Raw genomic sequence first — 21,787 nt, forward strand, 5'->3', positions numbered from 1 at the left:
TTGACCTACCCTCCTCATTACCTAAAATTGCTTTTAAACAACTTAAGAGCAAAATTAGTAAGAAGACTAGATGATAAAACTCATGCACATATAAAATACTAAAATAACAGAAAATAACATTCACAATATAACTAATATTATGTCTAAACTAATAAAGTTGCTCTTCACACCGATATTGCCAAATCTTCCCCGGCAACGGCGCCAAAAACTTGAAGGGTATTTTACATACGTGCAAGCTAAAAAATACCGAATTACACCCGTTCACTGCAAGTATACAGATCAACTAGTAGTTTAGGGTATATATCGGGTCGATCCCACAGGGAAGAGTGAACAATTACCGGTATTACTAAAGTTTCTTTATTATTTAGACTATCAATGAATTATAACAAATTTAACCTACTGAAATTATACAAAATAACAAATAAAAACTCCTTAGGTTGTGGTATCCCTAACTACTCATGCAAGTGCTATATTTGGATCATTAATTACTACATCTAGGCTAGTTATGGTGTAATTTCCTTATGCATTTGAATCCTACTTTCGTAGTGAATCAATTATACTTATAACTAATCCATACATATTCTCATGGTTATGAAATTAGCTACAAGTTCATTTCTTCAATGAAATTACATGAAATGAATCACTAAAAACCACATAGATGCACCTCTACTTTCGTGAGTGTACTCCCTATGTTTAGCACTTCTTGAACTAATGTTAAATCTCAATTTTCATTGCAGAAATAACACCTTAGATAATCACAATTAATGGTACCAGATTAATCATGATTTAAAGAGCTAAAGTGCTAAATAACTTGCTCAAATTATAGCAGTTAAATAGCCAAATGATAAACACTAACAATCATAGAAAGTTCAACCAAACCCAAGGCATAAACTTTAGAAACACATAATAGACATAAATTCCAGAACTTGCATAATAACCATAGTTAAGAATCCAATACAAAAGATAAAGAATTGGAGTAGAGATAACCCATGTCACTTGAGCTTCAACTTCTCCTTCTTCATCTCCATCTTCATCCTAATCTAGCTATTATACAAGAATGGATTAACTACACTTACTACACTATCCTACACTAAGGAAATGGAAGAACTACATTTCGGCACTCTTCAAGCTTCTCCCGTATGATTCTTAGACCTCAAATGTCTCTGCATATAAGCTGATGAAAAGTCCTTCCCTTACCAGTCAAAAATTTCTGCTATGATTCTCCAAATCTGAATTTGTTAAGGGAGTCAAAAATAATGGCTTTTGACTTGGAACCTTGGCTATATCTCTTCTTATGTCTTCTGAAGCATGTGCAGCCTACGTTTTCTCTCCAACTCTAGCTGGAAAGTAGTGTGAAGATGAGAAAAATGGCTGAGCAAATTACAGAAATTCGGCTGCCAGACACGTTTTTACTTTTGACCTCACTTCAACTGCATTTTTCTCCATGATGAAGGCCGAACTGGCTTTTGTGCAAAACACAAAAGTTGTAGCCCTTTGAATTAGAGTTCCAATGCTTCAAGAATCATCTAATTTGGAGATCGGTGGACGGAGATATGGTCAAAATACCATAGACTGGTCAATTCTGGGCTTCAGCTTTCGACCATCCAGATAAGTTTCTGTGTTTCAACCTTTTGACCAAGAAAACGGCTGAATTGGACTTTGATGTCTTCATACCAAATGTAGATATATCTCTTAGCTTCAAAATGGTACCAAGATCACCTTGATCCGATCATTGTAGCTCCTGATATAGTCAAAATACGAAAATGTATCTGAGTTGTCAAAGCTGACTTTTCTTGATTTTTGTCCTCAAATTGCATTTCTTCTTTTACACTTCATATTTTATTTTCCCCACTTTAATCCATCTTCAATCATCCAAATATCTTCTCAATGCACTTCATTTGATGATTGAATCATTAAACCTACAAAATATGAAGTTTTTACCATAAAAATCCATAAAATGCAATGTTTAGCCACTTTAACATAAAATGTAGTTTTTTACCAAAACCTTAGTTATTTTAGTTATAATACTAAATAATCAAACCAAAATTAACAAATAAAACACACTAAAAATACGTAAAATAAACTCTTATCAGCTAGCACCACATCGTTAGGGTACGAGTAAGTCCTCCAACAATCACATGAAGGTCTAGTTCGACAAACTGGGGTCCACTGCCAAAGAAGGTCCCAAGACCTCTCTCGATAACGAATCGTTGGAGGTGTCTCAGAGGTGATCCATCTCTATCATTTCCTTCAATGACCTACAATTAACCCACAAGACTAAAGGTTAGGACCTTATGATCACTGGTGCCATTCAAAAATTTAGCTTAGGGTTTATCACGAATTTTTATAACCAAAAGTTCACGACTAAAAACTCTTAACCCTATTCCAGGTATTTCAAACCTAGCGCTCTGATACCAACTGTGACACCCCCACCTCTTCCTAGGACGAACCCTAAGGTGTCAGCGGATCGCCTACCTAATTCTCGTTAGAACTCACGCACTCGTTCAAGCTTAATATAGAGCCACAAACAACCATCGACTTAAATAAGAAGTAGTTAGAATATACAAGCCACAACTTCTAAGGCTAGCAATTACAATTACAATCCACCATACCCAAAATAACAAAATTTAATTACACTTTAAGAATCTCCAATAACATACAAAAGGTATACTAGTTTCTACCAAAAGTCGCTAGTCTAGAACCTCCAATTCCACCTCCAAAACCTGTTAAGGAAAACAAACTTAAAGGGATAAGCTAACGCTTAGTGAGGCCAAGAAAACAAGCAAGTAAGCAAGCACGTAGGACTAATTAGCCGAATAGCATGTTTGAAAGCATCTTTAACATGAACTTTCATTTAAGTGCACAAGTAGGAAATAACACACATGGAAGGATACAGGAGCTCTCAGGAGCTATTTCTACGTCTAGACCGCTTCGAGCCATTTGAGGTTGACTCTCCGTCAATTCACGTAGTAACATAACTGTAGTGCTCCACTTACTTCATCCATCCAACATAACACTCTCTCGGTTCCGGAACCAAACATGCATGAGGTGGCGATACTATTCGATTATGCCAAGCGAGATCTCAAAAGATCAAACTATAACATTTTCCAAGGTTCACCAAGCTTCTCGACCAAATCCTTGCCGGCTCAAGTTACAAGGTTAGCCAATGGGTTGGGGTATCCCCAGAAGTATAAGTGGTCAATGAGACATCGTTCCAATGGATTTAGAATTGTTTATGGCTCTGAGTCAGTATGAGAGGCACCTCACACCTGAATTGGGTGTGGTACATGCTTCCGCTCAGAGCTCACGAGTTAAATATGTTCATGTACAAATGCAAGTCATATATATTCATTTAACAAGTATCATGTAATCAGGAGAGAGAGAAAGGACGAGAGCGGTAAAGTACACCTTCGCCTTGACAAGTTCATGTATCATATAGCACTTGTACAAATAGCAATTCAATTATAGTAACATTGAACATGCACTTGACACTCACCAAAAGTCAAGGCAAAACAAGAGCAAAGCGAGAAGTCAGATGAGCTCTTTGGCGTTCTCGTGACCACCTGAGACATGCACAATTATGATTACCTAGGTACTCGACCAAGGTTATAAAGAAAAACATTTTCTTGCTATCCACTCTCAAGGTCACAAGTCGAGTTAAGTTAAAGGAGTTTTTCTCGCTAAATCATTGAAATAATGCTCAAAGAGAATTCAAAGGGTGTTTTCGATTCAAGTCGTGACAAGAAATCTCAATTCCAAAAAAAAGTATATATACTTTTGGCACAAAAATCGAGAAAAGGGTAGATGGTTTTCATCTCTCAAAACTTCTATTCTTATGTCCAAACTTTAGAATATAAAGAGCGTTCATATTTTCCAAACTAATGGAGTCAAAACTCATCCAAAACTCCACTCATTTCATAATAAATGTCAAGGCTAAAGGTTCCAAGATTCGAGTATAAAACTAGTGAAATTCTCCAAGAATTACTCTAGTTAAAACGTTCCCTTTTTAAAGTTCAAACTCATGAAAATCAAGGGTATAAGACCGGGGGTTGAAATCCATTTCTCAAGTATAAGGTGAGGTGCAATTGTCCAAGAAAGTTAAGCAACCAAGAAGAATTATAAAAAGAGAGGATTAATCCTTTGAAAACTAAGATTCAAAATGAAGGTTTAAAGTTCAAAGAGACCTTGTAACCAACCATGAAATTAAACTTAAAACGAACTAACACTCTCAAAGAAAGGTTGAAAGTGCTTAAAAGCGTACTTTGTTTGAAACCAGAAAATTTTCAGTTTGGTGTGACACTATTTGGAAAACTCATATCTCAAGTTCCGTAAGTCCAAAAATTTTAAACTTTATACCATTGGAAATTAGATTCAATGAACTAAAACTCTCTAGAAGACACTTTTCTCAGAATCCAATCTGAAGTCATTCAAATTTTGGTTCAAAGTCACTGTGATAGACAGGACAGAGCAAAACAGGCTTGCAATTTTAGTAAAGTTTGGAAATTCGTCAAAATTCTTAAAAATAGAATCAACCCTTGAAATTTATACCACTAATATAACTCCAAATCTAGTTTCAAATGCAATAAACAAAAATTAATTCAGACCTTTCTAAACCAAGATACAACAATTTTAAGAAAGCCGAGTTTTGGAACCTGTTTCACGAAATTTCCAGTTTTGAAGGCTTGGCAGAGTTTCAAAATCTGGTCATAACTAAAGTTACACACCTTAAAATTTACCGTGGTTTACGGCGTTGAAAACTAGATTCAAAATTCTACAAATCACTAGAAGGAACTGTCTTAAAATTCATTTTGGAAGATAGGTGAAATTGGGCTACAATCTGCAGCTAGGACTGTTTCTTGTATGAAAGCAGTGAGGAAATTCAGTTATCTTTGCCGGTTCACTACGGCTCATAGGAAACGAATTACCAGGTGCATTTTATACCGATGGAAAGCCCTCAGAGTATAGTTTAAGATGCCATAAATGGCACTGGATTTTAACTCCCAGAAAAAAAATTTATGGGCCAAAATGTGAACATTGGTCGGGTCTCCTGATCAGAAAATTTTTCAGATTTCTTCCTCACTTTAACCCTACTTTAATACAACCAATTGTAAAGCTTTTTGGGAGATATTTACCACACATAAACACCATTATATAACAAACATTATAGCACCAAAACAACAACAAAATTCGAAATTAACATGAGGGTTTCATCCAACCAAAATTAGGACAGGAAGCATCATCCATGCTTCTAGTTTTCTTTTCCAACTTCCCACTAAAACTAAGCCATAATTTCTCAAAATAAACATCAAACAAGCAAGTAAACACACAATGATCCTCAAGGCCTCTTCCTATAAAGTCACCTCAAGTCCTCTACCTAGTGTCAAGGTTCTTGTGAACCCATCAACAACCCAACAACTAACTAACTATAACTAACTAACTACTAATAGTTGAGAGGAAAAAGATGAGAACTTGGAGGATTACCTTTGCTTCCAAGAATGAAGAACAACTACTAGTATATAAGCTCTTAAATCACCAAAGTTTCTTCCTTGTTCAAGTCACTTTCTAAGCTTGTATGAAGAACCAAGAAAAGAAGCAAATTTGGAGAGTCTTTTTGGAGGAAAATGGAAGACAAGGTGGCTGAAATTTTTGGTAGGAAATGAGAGAAGGGGAGTCGGCCAAGGGAGAGAGGAGGGAGAAAGGTTTTGGGTGATAGTTGGGTGATTTGATGGTGTGAAAGAAAGATTGACATAAAGGTGCTTTTGTTCCCAAAAGTCAACAATTGAATAGTGAGCAATTAATGCTCTTAATTGAGTTTAATTTAACTCAGTAACCTCTAATCCCTTAATTAACTTTTCTCAGTCTACTATTAATCATTATTAATTCTCCAAGATTAATGTACTCTTGGATCGAATTTGTCTCGAAAAACATGCATGCGCTATTCTCGCTAAACAAGCCACAGAAAAATTAAATTCGCTAACGAAACATTTTAAAAATATAAATGAGACATTGTTCCATGCAAATGGATTTAAAATGGATGAAATAAATTATTTGGAGTAAACGGATAAATAAATAAATAAATAAACCAGTAAAATAAAATAAAAGTAAGTAAAATAAAAATTCGGATCCTCACATCATAAGCCTTTATGAGATCTACTTTTACGTCGCACCTTGCTTTGCCATCAATTCTATGATCTCCCCATAAAGTATCATGCATTAACAATATAGTATCCGTTATAGCTCTTCCTTTAAAAAAAGCATTCAATTGCTACTAATTAGATTAGGCAACACTTTCTTCAATTTCTCCATATTAACTTTTGAAAAACACTTATATATAATATTGCTGCAAGAAATGGGTCTATACTCCATAGAAGAGGGATTAGGAACTCTAGGAATCAATGTGATAATAGTGCTGTTCAAAAGAGGATACATATAATTTTCTTCAAAACAATAAGTCACAGCTTTGACAAACTCATCCATGACTACTTCCCAGTTTTGAGTAAAGAATTTTAATGAATATCCATCCGGATCAAGAACTGTAGTTGTCTTCATAGAAAATAGAGCCAGTTCTATTTCTTTAGCTTCAATAGGTTTTTGTAGATCTTCAACATGCTCAGGTGTAAGTGTTTTTTTAATCAAATGGTGTATCCTAGCCTTCTGCTGAGTTGTAAACACATTTGCTTTAGCAAACAAAGATTTGTAGATCTGAGTTGCAATTTGTTTTACCTCCTCATTATCATCCACCTTCCTACCATTTGCATCTAGTAAGGATGTGATTCTATTTCTTGCCAGATGGACTTTTACTTTCTTATGAAAGAATCTAGTATTTCTATCTCCAGCCAGCAACCATATACATCTAGCTTTATCTTTATAAAACGCCTCCTCAGCCAGCAATAATTCTGAATATATATTCATTGGAACCTTTTCTACATTCTGTAACTAGTTGTCAAAAGGATTATGCAATCCTCTGAAGACAATCAAGAACTTGCTTTGCTTGTTGTGCTTTGTCACTAATGTTACCATACACTTCCTTGTTTAGTTGTTTCAAGGCCCCTTTCAAGCTTTTCAGTTTTAAACATAGACATCTCATAGGATTCCCATCAACTTCAGATTGCCAAGCATCACATAAAATCTGCACAACATCCTTATGCTTCATCCACTAGCTATGTAATTTAAATGGTTTAGTCCTTGAACCAAAGTTTGTTTGATGGTAACCATACCAGGATTATGATCAGATACACAGGCTCCAAAAATTCAGCTTCCATGCTGCTAAACATAGACAACCAATGCTCATTACATAAAATTCTGTCCAACTTGCAATACATTCTGTCCTCACATTGTCTACCATTGCACCACATAAGTAGACAACCTTTATATGGCACATCATTAGCATCTATTTGCTGCAAGAACTCCTCAGACTCCGCTATTGCCACCCTGTCTCGATCACCACTACCCACATTTTCGTAGTCATATTGTATAACATTCATATCCCCTTCAATGTTAGTAAGTTACTTAATTCTTCCAAGTTCAGTCCAGAGTTCTCTTCTATCCACACTGTCAATCTTGGCATATATGAAGGAAAGGAAAAACCTCTTTTCCAAACTAGGTGTTCAATATAACAAGTGATAACTTGCTGATGAATATTAACTGAAGTTACTTGAACTTTTGAAGGGTCCCAACAAAACAAGACTTCTGCCTACTCTTTGCAGCTTAGTGTGATGAATACAATCCCAATTTATAAAACAACTATTATAGATAGTATCAAAGTTCCTAGCTATCACTTTATTCACCACTATACCCAATATGTCAGGATGTATATTATTTACAGTTTTCTTTACTGAAACTTGCTTATGAGGCTGATTTAATCCTCTAATATCCCAAAAGATAATATTCACACTAAGTTTTGGGGTCAGGAGGCTTACCCTTGCTCTGGCCTCCAATTACTCTCCCAATTGCACCTTTTCTTCCTCCTTTGCCTTTCCTACCTTTCAGCTCCTCCATTGCACACATAGAAGTATCAGCTAAGGAAGAAAAAGAATTTGTGTTATCCATCAATAAGGAATTCGCACTACTCATTAACACCTATTGCTTGTATTTTCACATTCATTTAGATTGATCTCAATGGATGATTTGCCAATAACCATGTCCTGCTCCACAATGGCAGCAATTACCGTTCTTATATTATAGCTGAACGTAAAATCAAATTCAAAAGAGAGAGTGATAGGAGAGGTTACCCTTTTCATATAAACTCCAACTCTCCATCTTACTCCTAAGCTCTTCATCCAAATCTAGTTGCTAGTATGAGAGCAGTTGAACTAAACTACACTACTCTATTCTACTCCTAAACCAACAACTAGGAGCTTGTAGCTTAAGAGCTATATATACTACACTACCAAGCTCTCTAACTTATGCTCAAATAAAAAATACAACTCCTACTTATAGAGAAATCTTCAAGCCTCTTTACATCTTTCTCCAATATGAACTCTTGACAAAAGTTGCTTCAAAAGTCAGGATTTTGGCTTCAAAGAATCTTCAAGTATTGTGGTGGTAAAATATATTGTTGAAACTTCTTGAACATGTTCATCCAGCCACCAATAGGTCCCGTCAACTTTTCTTTGCAAGTTAGAAAATATATGCCAAAAGAAATAAAGTTGCATAAGTTGTGCAACTTGCATGAAACCTTTTCGGTTGAGAATCCCCCGCTCGAAACCGGGCCTTGCAAGAACTAGTTTTGCTTCGACAAAAGTTTTGCCCAGAATCACCAACTCCAATTGGTTCTTGTCAAGAACTAGTTTCTTCACCTGTTTTATGAACCTTCTCAAATATTTCTTGCTTTCTTCATTTTATCATCATTTATACTTCATGTCGACTTCCCAAATGTGCTTTAATCATCAAGAATTGTTCAATTAACCTATTGCTTACCTTCATTTGATGAGTTAATTATTAAAACCTACAAAATATGAAGTTTTCACCACTTAGTGGCATAAAAATGCAACTTTCTCATTTTAACCACAAAATGCAACTTTTGACTATAAATATAATTGTTTAATTATAAATTATCTGAAAAAACATTAAAACACATATAAATGACTACTCAAAAAGTACATAAATTATTCACTTATCTGACAGGGGAAAACATCTCGAGAGAGTCTACCAAAGAATCCAATATGTAAGTCAGGAACCCAACTTTGACCCAAAAGTTGAAGTCTTAGGTCTTTGATCCTTACTTATATATTAACTGCTTTTTTTCCACCTCTCGAACCAATGTGGGACATAATCTTTTACTCATGAACCTAACATTATCATATATCGTTCCTGTCATATAAATGTGGACAAATCATCATGGACAATGATAAGGATTTATTTTACGTATTTTTAAGTGCATTTTATTAGTTAATTTGGTTTGATTATTTAGTTTTATAATTAAAATAACTAAGGTTTTGGTAAAAATATACATTTTTTGTAAAAGTGGCTAATATTGCATTTCTATTGATTTTAATAGTAAAAACTTCATTTTTATGTAGGAATGATGATTCAATCACCAAAGGATGTCAATTGAAGTGAAAAATAGAGATTTGGTGATGAATTCAAAGTGGTAAAAAGAAAAATGAAGTGAAAAACGTTTAAGTAAGGAAATGTAAGTCAAGACAGTTTTGACACTTTTCAGTATTTTGACTATATCTGGAGCTACACTGGTCGGATTGAGGTAATCTTTATACCAATTTAAAGCTACGAAAGAGATCTACAATTTGTATGAAGACATTAAAATCCAGTTCTACCATATTCATGGACAAAAAAGTCGGAATACAGAAGCTGCACTCTGTGGTCGGAATCTGAAACAGGGGTTTTACCAGGTTTTGGTATTTTGGTCATATCTCAGGCTATACAACTCCGATCTAGATGATTTTTAGAGCATTGGAAATCTAACTCAAAGGGTTACAACTTTGGTGTTTTCTACAAAAGCCAGTTCGGCCTTTATGATAGAGAAAATCGCAGATGAAGTAAGGCCAAAGTGAACACGCGAGTACATAAAACGTGACTTGTAACCGCGTTTTGTGTAGGCGCGTTTTCTGGCCGCAATTCTGCAATTTGCTCAGTCAATTCTCTTATGTTCAAACTACTTTCCAGCTACAATCTGCAAGAGAATTTGGTGCACATGCCTAAGAAGACAAAAGGGCAATAAAGATGGCTTATTTTCAAGTCAAAAACATTGATTATTGACTATCCTAACAAAGTTAGATTTGGAAATCAAAAGTTGGAATTTGACTTGGAAAAAGAGAGCCTTTGAGTAGTTTATATGCAGAGACATTTGGGAGCCAAAAGAGGATCATACGGGAGAAGCTTAGAGTCTGTAAAAATGTAGCTTTTCCATTCTCTTAGTGTTAGTTTAGCTTAGTATAGAGTAAGATAGTTCATCCATTCTTGTTATTAGCTAGATAAAGAAGAAGATGGAGGATGAAGAAGGCAAGGAAGAAAGCTCATGTGACAAGGGTTGTATTCCTTCCAAATCTTTATCTTTTGTACTTGATTCCAAGTTTAGTTAATATACAAGTTCTGGATTTTGTGTTTAATATGTGTCTCTAAAGTTTATGCCTTGGGTTTGGTTAAACTTTCTATAATTGTTAGTGTTTATTATTTGGTTATTTGATTGCTATGATTTGAGCAAGTTATTTAGCACTTTGGCTCTTTAAATCATGATTAATCTAGTACCACTGATTGTGATTATCCAAGGTGTTGTTTCTGCAATGAAAATTGAGATTTAACACTAGTTCAAGAAGTGCTAAACATAGGGAGTACACTCACGAAAGTAGAGGTGCACCTATGTGGTTTTTAGTGATTCATTTCATGTAATTTCACTGAAAAAATGAACTTGTAGCTAATTTCATAACCATGAGAATATGTATGGATTAGTTATAAGTATAATTGATTACGAAAGTAGGATTCAAATACATAAGGAAATTACACCATAACTAGCCTAGATGTAGTACTCAATGATCCAAATATAGCACTTGCATGAGTAGTTAGAGATACCACAACCTAAGGAGCTTTTATTTTGTATAATTTCAGTAGATTAAATTTGTTATAATTCATTGATAGTCTAAATAATAGAGAAGCTTTAGTAATACCGGTAATTGTTCACTCTTCCTTGTGGGATCGACCCGATATATACCCTAAACTACTAGTTGACCTGTATACTTGCAGTGAACGAGTGTAATTCGGTTTTTTTTAACTTGCACGTATGTAAAATACCCGTCAGACAAAGACATGGAAATTTTGTTAGCCCAAATATTCAAAATCGACATGTCCAGCTCATTGGTGGATGCGTCCTTGCTTTTATACATGGGTACAAGTCGATTGTGGGGAATAATATTATCTATTGTGAAAGGTTTGACTTACACTAATGCTTCTCAGGGTTATGAAACATAAGTAGTCACCGATACAAATCACCTTCGATAAAATTTCTTACATGCTTATTGTGGTCAGACATCAACTTTTGTGATTTTTTCTGTTTAAAGAAAACATTAATAAAGAACAAGATGTATGGTTGTAGCTTGTTAATCTGCTCCATTGTAATAGCAATGGCTGTTTTTAGAATTTGTTGTGAGTAATTTCATGGGTCACCTCCTTGTGACACAGTTAAATAAGAAATAGGTAGCAGCAATATTATTCTAAACCATTTGTGCAGAAAGCGCAGTTCAAACAAAGACATTTGTCAAGTTAGGAAAATAAGTGAGGTAGCCAACAGACTTCCTGGTCACTACACGCCACTCTACGCCCCATCAAACCTACTTAGGTCTTGAATTAAAGGTCACTCCAAAATTGATTATCAACATTCGTAAAGATCTAAAACTTTTGGGGACCTAAAAATCCTCATTGGTAGATCAATAGAGTTACCGGAATCCATGGAGAAGGTAAAGCGGTGGAAGTGATTTAGAAGGTATACCCAAAAATCCAAATTTTCCTACTAGCACTTTCCATATGTGCACAAAACAAAACTCAAAGATTTAGAAAAGTTTTGAAATCCAATTTTTTTAATTAAAAATACATTACTCAAATTTTTAAAAAAATGATGACGTGGCATTTCGTGCTTGAACATGTACATAAGAGGTGATACACCAGTGATCTAAAAATCAGTGATACATGTCATTACTCTCCATTTTAATGCCTTACAATTTGAATGTCTATTCAGCTTTCGCATAAAATGTAACCAAAAACTATTCAGCTTTATGCGAATTTTCTACAATTTCTTCTTGTAGTGGTTTAGGATGAAACTGAAATAATAATAATATGTGTTATAGTTGCCTGACTTGTTAATGCTATCTGTGCATCGTTGTTTTTGTTGCACATTTTGCGTGTACTTCTTGGATAGTTCTTTTGGCATTTGGTGAGGGTTGACAATAGTTCCTTGGTCCTTCTGCCACTTGTGGAGAACGCCATTATACGAAGAGTTTAGAATTTGGTACTTTTCCAATTTTTTTCCTCTCTTGGAACTTTTACTTTGATACTTTTCCAGTTGTTTCCACAAGCTGCTTGCAGAGAAGATAATCTAGTCTATGCATGTGGAATCTGCTAATGAGAATGGTGGCCTTTGTGATCAAGACAGCATCACATAGAGAATCTTTTTCTAACCCAATTTCCAGAGTCTGAAGAAGCTGAACCTGGTCAGAATTATATAGCAGATGAAAAAAATAAGAATATTATCTACCATAGATGTCTAAAGCAGCAGATACCGATCCAGTATAATCTACCCTCCCTCCACTCGTATCCCTTTTCATCTTCGAATTGCAATATCAAACAGCTAAGGTTAATAGCAATATTGTAGATAAAAGCTCAGAAGGATTCAAAACTGGATTTAGCTTTATAGTAATTAATTAGATTACTAGTTTTTTTTTGGGGTAATGGCTAGGCTATATGTACACATATGTAAGGGAAGAATGTCAGATTTTTTACAACGTCCAAAAGTACAAATAAGGCAGTAATGGCAGCATCAAGTTGAAAATGACAGATCAAAGGGAATAAATAGGAAGTACTGAATGCAAAAGAAAAGATTGAAGAAAGGCACCACTCAAGTTCTATTGTTTAGCACTCTTTTCATTTGGTCCCATATCACGACTAGGTTCATTCAGGTACAAGATGAAAAGCATAAAATGCTTATAGAACGAAAAGCATCTAAAAAAAAAAATGCTATCAGTGCACTGACCACATATACAAACCATCAAGAAAGAAGCTCTATAAATAGCAGCATCGAAGCAGATCAAAAGCATAGGATGAATTAACAAAGCATCAGATGTCCTCTAGAGTTCCCTCGAACACTTCACTTGGGGGGACAAGTTTCTTTCTTTGACTCAATTAGGGCCAAAGAACTTTGCCTACTGAAGTGTTTGGGGGAACTCCTGAGTCCATTTGATACGTAATAAATAAGATTCCAGATTTTTGTTGTTGTCTTCAAATTTCTTCATAGCTGGTGAGCTTAGGTGAGCATTAGGATTGCGAAAAGTAGTTATTCAAGCTAGTTGCTTATATGTTTTCTTACAGTTTCTTTGAGTTTACTTATGTAGGTTTATGCCTTCTTTCATGGTAGAGATGAGTTGCATGAAGCAAACTACATAAAGAAAAGAATAAGGAACTTCAATTAGCAAATGCCTGGCCTGTAAATTACTGGTTCAAATTACTTATAGCCTATGCTCATTGTTAGTTTCATGCTGGTATTATATAACATGTCTAGTTTCTAGCTAATGCTTTAGATGAATTAGGATGGCCTTCGGAGATAATATCCAAAAAGAAACTGAGGAAAAATACATAAAATTGTTTCAGTACCGTGCAACAACTACCATCGGTTTGAAGCTTATGTAGAGTTTGCTGGAACTATAAGAAGTCTCAGTTAGTGTTGCTCAAAAATCAAGATAAAAGTGTTTTTTCTTTTGTTGCAATTCCTTTCAATTTGGCTTACAAACCCAACCCCTCTCCGCCCAAAGGTTTCATAGGAATATTGGCAAGGTTACAATAGCAATATGTAGTAAAAAGGGAATTGCAAGATTGATAATGGTGGTTAAGAGTAAAGATACTCAAGCATGTTGCAGCTTTAACGTTTCCATTAATTGTACATGATAAATAGTGCATACTGCCATCGACAAAATGTTTTTGTGCATAGATTTTCATAAATTTGTATAAATGGTTTAACAAATAGATAAGTAAAACTACATAATCACTTTTTAAAGATAAAAGTCGTGTACTTTTATTTTCAATTATGTAGTTCGATTTCAGGATGCATGACTAAAGTTAGTAGTGTTATACTATTTACATCCGTATGTTGGTTGCCTAATGATCATATCTATATTTTTCTCCAAAATCGAACCTCATTTGATATACCTCGCAAAATAAGTTTCTTACTTCAGGTAAAGGAAACTGTTATGGATTTTACCGTGCCTCATATGTTGGACGATTTGAAGAGCGAGGAATCCGTCTTTATGAACCAAAGTTTCAGGCATAAACGTTGCATACATGGAATAACATCAAAGGGATTATTTTCATTCAAAGGGAAGTCCGGATACCAGTTCCAATTTCATGGCAATGTTTTCAGGCCTCTCGCTATAAACTTAACGTGGATTATTTTCTTTAGGTAATCCGGGGTTCTCTGGCGGAGGAAGCATTATTCGCGATATTTAGGCAATTTTATTGATGGCTTAACATGGAGGGTGTGGCGCTTGCCCTACTAGAGGGTTTGAAGCTCTATCTTGATCGACAACTCCGGCCAGAGATCGTTCCAAATGGACTGGAAGATTGCTCCAAGGCGCGTTACAATACCAATTTCCCTAAACTTTAATTTACCCCTACTACTTTGGTGTGTAAAAGAGTCGCAAAACAACTTCTAGTACACAACAAACTTAGTGATTGACTGCATTTTGCACTAACGAAATTAATGCACTAAGTACTTAAAGAGTTTGACAAATTTGTCTTATTTTTGTGGAGGAAATTAGAAAAATATTGGCCTGAAAATGATTATGCAGATTTTATATTCCTGACAACTAATATGGTTGGTTTTATTTAGAGACATAACCATGTCTCTTCAAATGAGACATACCCATTCGCTAATCCATGGCTTTAGTGAATAAACACAATAACCAACTACTAGTCAGTAAGCTTATTTTTTTAAACGAAAATTTAGTAAGGAAAGGATACGATTTAAGAAGTAGGGAAATGGCAGGTAAACTAGAACCTAGAACCTCTAATTCCGGAAAATACAATAAGTTATAACTACCATCAAGATTCTCCAACAGTATTCAGCAGCTCCGCCAATACATTATGGGCTTTGAGTTTAATAAGTCATAACTTAAATTATAAGCGTGTTGTAAGTTAAATAACAGGGTTGCTTTTCAGTAAAATTTGAAGACGTCTAATTTTCTATGTTAAATTACAAACGATTAGTTCACATACAGCCACCAGTGGCTAGTTCTACACAAAATAAACGGCACTTGAATCCATTTTCTCGATACCACATTTATGACTTAACACTATTACACTATACAGACTATTCAGTTTGAAGTTACAAGCCAAATAAAAATATAAGTACCAAACTATCCTTCAAGGATTGCACCCCTATCATGGAGAAGATAAAGAGGAAAATAGAAGGGTGAAGCAATAAACTATCGACTTACGTTGGTCGGTTGCTATTGGTGAAGTCAGTGTTGCTTAGTGTTTAGCTCTATTGGAGTAGCTATTCCTATTATCACAAGCTGTCATTAAGAGGATTGAAGCTATGCTTACTGCATTCTTATGGAAAGGAGTAGATTCTATCAAGAATGGGATCAAAGTATGCTGGAAGGAAATGAGCAAACCTATCAAACAAGGAGGGCTAGGACTGCCTAATTTAACTAATTGGAATAAGGCTTTATTGTTTAATCATATTTGAAACATAGCACTTAAAAAGGATTCTCTTTCGATTGCTTGGGTTCACACTGTGAAATTCAAAAAATAAATGTTTCTAGTCTATTTCATTGCCTCAATTTTGTTCTTGGATTTGGCATAAACTTCTTTGGATCAGACTTATTACACAGCCTTTTATTGTCTCAGTGATCAAAAGTGTAGAAAATACTTATTTCTGGTATGATAATTGGTGCCATAGAGGGCCATTGTTGACAGCTTATGGGCCCAATATGGTGCGATAGTTTGGAAGTACGCTACAGGCTAAGGTTTCTTTTATCATTGAAAATAGAGAGTGAAAGATCCCCACTGGTAGGAGGAGAACGGATGAAATAGATGATTTTGCACAATTTCTTCCTTCTAGACAGTCATTAAGTGAGGGAATGTTAGATATAGTGAAACGGCTGCCCAGTAACTCTGGTTTGTTCTCTATCAGATATGCAAATGAAGTGTTGAATCATTTCACTGCTGAGGTCTATTGGCATCATCTTGTACGGTTCAAAAAATATATCCCAAAACATTCATTTATCTTATGGTTGTTGTGTGAGAACAGATTAAGCACAAAGGATAGGTTGGTTAAGTGGGGCATTATGACTGAAATGAAATGTGTATTAATTTTTTTTTTTTTTTTGACAAACGATACCAATTTTATAGATATTAACACTTGATAACACAAGGGCTAATTACAAAAAGGGGTAACTACCCCCATATCCTTTCTAGCTAACACTGATAGCCAAGATGGGAATGAACCTTCCCATTCAATAATCCTAACCGCGTTGACTGCAAATTGAGCCATAGCATGGCTACAACCATTAGCAGTCCTGGGAGCAAACAAAAACAAACAGCATTCAAAACTCTTCTTCAGGTCCTCAATGTCTTCCAGGATTGTTTGTAGTTTACATTCTTGCACATTGCCGAACTTGATTTCATCAATGATTTTTCCTCACTGAAATGTGTATTATGCTATACTAGAAATGAATCTTGTAATCATCTCTTTTTTCAATGTAAGTATACAGCTTATATTTGGTCAAGAATAACTCAATACTGCTTGCAATGTCAAGGGACTTATGAATGGAATACTGAAGTTGAATGGCTCAGTTGTCATTGGAAGAAAGAATGCTTTATAAACACAGTAAAGAAGTTGGCACTACGAGCAGCTGTATATTATACATTTTTTTTTTTTTGTCGAAACGATAGGATACTTTCATTATAGTAAGGAAAAAATTTACAAGTGCGAGCAACGGCTCGAGAGAACTTTACAAAAGTGTTCAAAGACACTGAGGAACATTCCTTTCCTCATCCACAATAATGCCTAAAGCATCAACACTTAATTTTCTACTATCTATCATATTTTCTTCCCTACTCAAGCAAAAGGAGCACATGCAAAACAGTTTTTTCACATTCACAATATCCTCCAGCAATGTAGCCATTCTGCTCCCCATAGGCTGTGTTTTTGTTAGTTGTTTCAGCAGCTCCTTGTTGGCAAAATTGAGCTTGATTCTGTTCCAACGATATTGCGCAGCTTTACACAGGACTAACTTTAAAGCTAATGCATCATCTAGGCTTTGGTTCCCCAGGCTTCTTTCTTTCAGCTTCCATTCTGCAATCTTGGTGCCTGTAGTTGTTCTAACTGTTACTCCAATGCCTAGATTGTTTTGACCTTTCCTTGTAGCTGTTGACAGGTCCATGATCATAGCTCCCTGAGCTTCATTGCCTTGGCTTTGTTGATCATGCATGTGGTCTGTTTCTTCTGTGCTCGTTCTATCTTTTGATTTCTCTACTTCCACTTGCTCCAGCCACTCTCTATGTGCTTTCTCTACTGTTCTCAGTGGTGGTGATCTAGTTGAGCTCTCAAACTCCTTCTTATTCCTATCTTTCCATATTTGCCACAAGATATTTGCCGTTAATCCAATATGTTCCTTCCCTTCTGGTCTTGCCCTTGCTTCAATAGGGTGTTCCATGGAATGAGAGAAATTATAGGGTGTTCCAATATAAAGCCTCTGATGCTGAAGCTATTGTACGCAGAGTGCTAAAGGAGATTCACAGCTATGTGGTAGAATGGAAGAATGTATCGAGTACAAGGGACAAATGGTTATTTTACCTTAGTTGGGATTTTTCCTAAGAGATTTTCCTTAAATGTTGACGGCATAATCGGAGTTTAGTTCATTGAGCAGTACTATAGTATAGCTTAATTGGTTGTAGCCGTAACTTTGTGGAGCAGATTCCTTTGCACTTATGTACATTCATGTTCTATTAAATAAAATCCCTTTTTACGTGTATATATATATATATATATATATATATATATATATATATATATGTATGTATGTATAAGGCTCAAGAGAATTAAACTTACAAATGCACCCTACAAACCATTCTCCTTTTCATGTACTCCATCTATTCGTATAACTCACGATTTCCTATGATATTTATTAGACACGTACATTGGTTTTCCAAAGTCTTTGAACCAAGATTGTGACAAACAAACATAAACCTTAATTTCATCAATTATTCAAAATTCACACAAATGTTCATATCTTAGTTTCAATCCACATTTATGCACACAAATACAAATGTTGGCTCTGTCATTCAATGCTGTGATTACAAGAAATACGGCCCGTAACAATCTACTTTGAATGATAAACTCTTATGAATGGGAATAAAACTAACATCTTTTTTCATAGAAATTACTTTTAAATAGGAATTACTTTTAAAATTTTAAGAATGCTAAGTGAAATTATTAGAAGCCTTTGAAATTATCCCTTAAGGAAAATAAGTAAGGTAGCCAACAGACATCCTGGTTACTACGCACCACACTACGCCCCATCACACCTATATTTGGTCTTGAATTGAATGGCATTCCAAAATTGATTATCAACATTTGTAAAGATGTAGATATACCATAACTAGATACCAACGCCAAGGCAATCGAGAATCTAAAACTCTTGGAGACCTAAAAAATCCTCATTGGTAGATCAATGCGCTGATCAGGAAAAATAATTACGTGCGTAACATTTCTAAATTTCAGGTCAGGAGAAAAACTACGTGAAAATTTTCCTTTTCGATACATGTGATGAAGGCTACATGCATTTAGAAATTTTCAAGAACTCCAATAAAGTGAAAACATGTATGGTCGTAATGGGCTATTGAAAGCTGAAAGTATCATAATCTGGATAATAATTTAGGGGCAAATTCCTCATATTTCCCTTGTAGTTTAGCATTTTTTAAGATATACCCCTTATGGTTCAAAAAAGTCCACTTGTACCCTATGTGCTTTGAATTTAAGTAGGAAAACATGGAAGCAGACTTCACTAGCGGAGATTTCACTGTAAGCATTTCAATAGTGCAATTAGTTACTTGATTCTAATGACGTGAAGACTTAATAATATTTTTCCTCCACAAATACCTCCAAATTAACATTTGCAATCTTTAAAAAGTTTCAAATCATCACTTTTAGAGTATTTGAACCTTCTATACAATAAAAAATGGTTGATATATTTTTATTATAAAGTGCAAATGTTCATCTGAGGGTATTTTCGAAAGAAAACATTATTTTAGTTTATCATCACTAGAAACAAGTAATCAGTTAGACTATTGGATTGTGTAAAGTTAAATTTTCACTAGTAGAGTCTATTTCTGCAATACAACAAAAATGGTCTTTCCTCACATTCCTATAAGGACACTTGCTGGTTTGTGTCATTATAGCACTCCTATCATGATACTTATTACCAACTCAATAATATATACTCTAATTTTTTTTAATTTAATCAGATATAAAAATAATAATGTGCCTTTAGACTACCTAACATGACACTTAAGAAAATGTGAGATGTACAAAAAAAAAAAAGAAAGACACAAAACGGCATCGTTTGATTTTGGCAGAAGATTCATTTGCTTAAAATACTCAAAATTTTCATTCTGCCGGCCAAAACACTTAGTCAAAACACTTGCTCAAAATTTTCATTTTCCGGCTCCACCATTTCCAGCCCCCCTTCCCCCTCTCTCTGTCTCTGTTGTTAGATTCCAACATAGTTGGTGGGAAAAATGGGTAGCAGCCAGGCAGCAGTTTCGTTCTGACGTAGTTGGTTTGGGTATCGGCGCCACCGTCCTCAACTCCTCCCTCTACATTGTCGACGGAGGGCAGCGGGCTGTCCTCTTCGACCGGTTCCACGGTGTCATCGATGACACCATTGGAGAGGGTACTCACTTCCTCATCCCCTGGCTCCAGAAGCCCTTCATCTTTGACATCCGTACCCGTCCCCACACGATTCCGATTACGATTAGCCCCACCTTCATCTTCATCATTAGGATCTTCCAAGCATCGAAGCCTGTGATTGGAGCTCCGATTTCCATAAAGCTTCAACCGTGGCTCCCTCAGGCAGCCAACAGCAGCATCAGCAACAAAATCTCTCTCGAAGGAAACCCTCTTTCGGGTCATCGTCTTCTTCTTCTTCGAATTCGGCTCAACAAATTTCTCCCCCGACTCGAATAGTTTATCGAGAATCGTCTTCCAAGTCCGATCTCAGTTTGCTCTTTTGGCAAACTACCTGGTTCATTGGCTTACTTTTACTAATGGCAATCTCGTTTTTCGGTCTCGCCATTTTCCTTTTTCTTACCCTTGACTCTGATTTCATCTCTTCCCCCGTCTCTGCAGCTTCCGAAGGCGTCCAGGTAAACCGAAAGCCCACTTACTACTTCAAATTTGTGGTTTTTGCGTTCCTGTAGTTGCACAGATATGCGGTGCATCTTTGTGTGTGTGCTTTTCCCCCTATTTGTTGAAACTGTACGCGAAAAGTTGTTTTATAGTTATTTTTGGTTCAAAATTTTGACCAAGTTTGTGCTATTATAGGCATGTGATGGTTATAAATTCTAGCGCTTCAGAGGTTTCTAAGCTAAAAAAGGACAGGGAAAGAGGAAATGGAGTTGTTTGTGTAGAATTAGTAATAGCCTTCGACATGTTTGATGAAATGCCTCGATAATCTTTGTTAAAAATCTAGCTGGGTGTCAGTTAAAAATTGCAATTTGGATTTTTAAAGAGCTGATTTATGAATTAAATTTGATTTTTTTTCCTGTTTTATAGTTTGACATTTCTGTTGTGTGGCGAAAATAAAAAATGGTGTATGATGCTTTGAGTTCTAATAGTTGTATAATGGGGCTTTGTGCTAAGTCATTCTTATTTTGTTCGGCATCTGTGATTTTGATAGATTACTTATGGGTCAGTGATCAAGTTGATGCATGAGAGAACAAAGTTTAGGCTGCATTCGCATGATGAACCATATGGCTCTGGTAGTGGGCAGCAGTCCGTCACTGGTTTTCCCAACGTTGATGACTCAAACAGCTATTGGGTATGTTTCTTTTTCTAGTATCTATTTTTTTCTAGATCATCATAATTTTCTAAGGTTAGGTATGATTAAACTTGGCTTGCAGATTGTTAGACCTGTATCAGATACCAATGCCCAACAAGGGGATACAATCAAAGGTGGTACCATCATCAGGCTGCAACACATGAGGACCAGAAAATGGTTACATAGCCACTTGCTAAATGTAAGTCTTACTATGATGCCTATTGCTGTTATGCCTTATGCAATTAATCTTCTTATCAGTAAATAGCATGTAATGGGTAAAAACCACTATGCCTTATGAACTTGTGTTGATAGTTACTAGGCCACTCACAGCCTGTCTATCAGCTTCTGAAACCGTGATACTTCTCTTTCTTGTGACAAATTCATAACTGATTCTACAATAATGTACTTCCTTGGTTCCGGGTAAGCATTCTGGTTTGTGTTTTCTTGCTAGTGCTCAACATTTGTGTAGATGACAGTAGATTGTTAGAAGAAAATTTTCTTTCCTGATAGGGTCCTTGAGACTA

At 35.5% G+C, this 21,787-nt stretch overlaps 1 protein-coding gene across 1 annotated transcript; it reads left to right on the forward strand.

Annotated features, from left to right (window-relative positions):
• The first annotated feature begins 20,006 nt into the window (after positions 1-20,006).
• On the forward strand, positions 20,007-21,528 carry LOC113710098 (stromal cell-derived factor 2-like protein). Its single transcript, XM_027232943.2, has 3 exons — positions 20,007-20,589; positions 21,123-21,263; positions 21,346-21,528. Exons 1-3 carry the CDS (start codon positions 20,491-20,493, stop codon positions 21,526-21,528), a joined length of 423 nt encoding a protein of 140 aa, XP_027088744.1. The 5' UTR covers positions 20,007-20,490.
• The last annotated feature ends 259 nt before the right edge of the window (positions 21,529-21,787 follow it).

This window comes from Coffea arabica, chromosome 9e (genome assembly GCF_036785885.1).
Source record: "Coffea arabica cultivar ET-39 chromosome 9e, Coffea Arabica ET-39 HiFi, whole genome shotgun sequence".
NCBI lineage: Eukaryota > Viridiplantae > Streptophyta > Magnoliopsida > Gentianales > Rubiaceae > Coffea > Coffea arabica.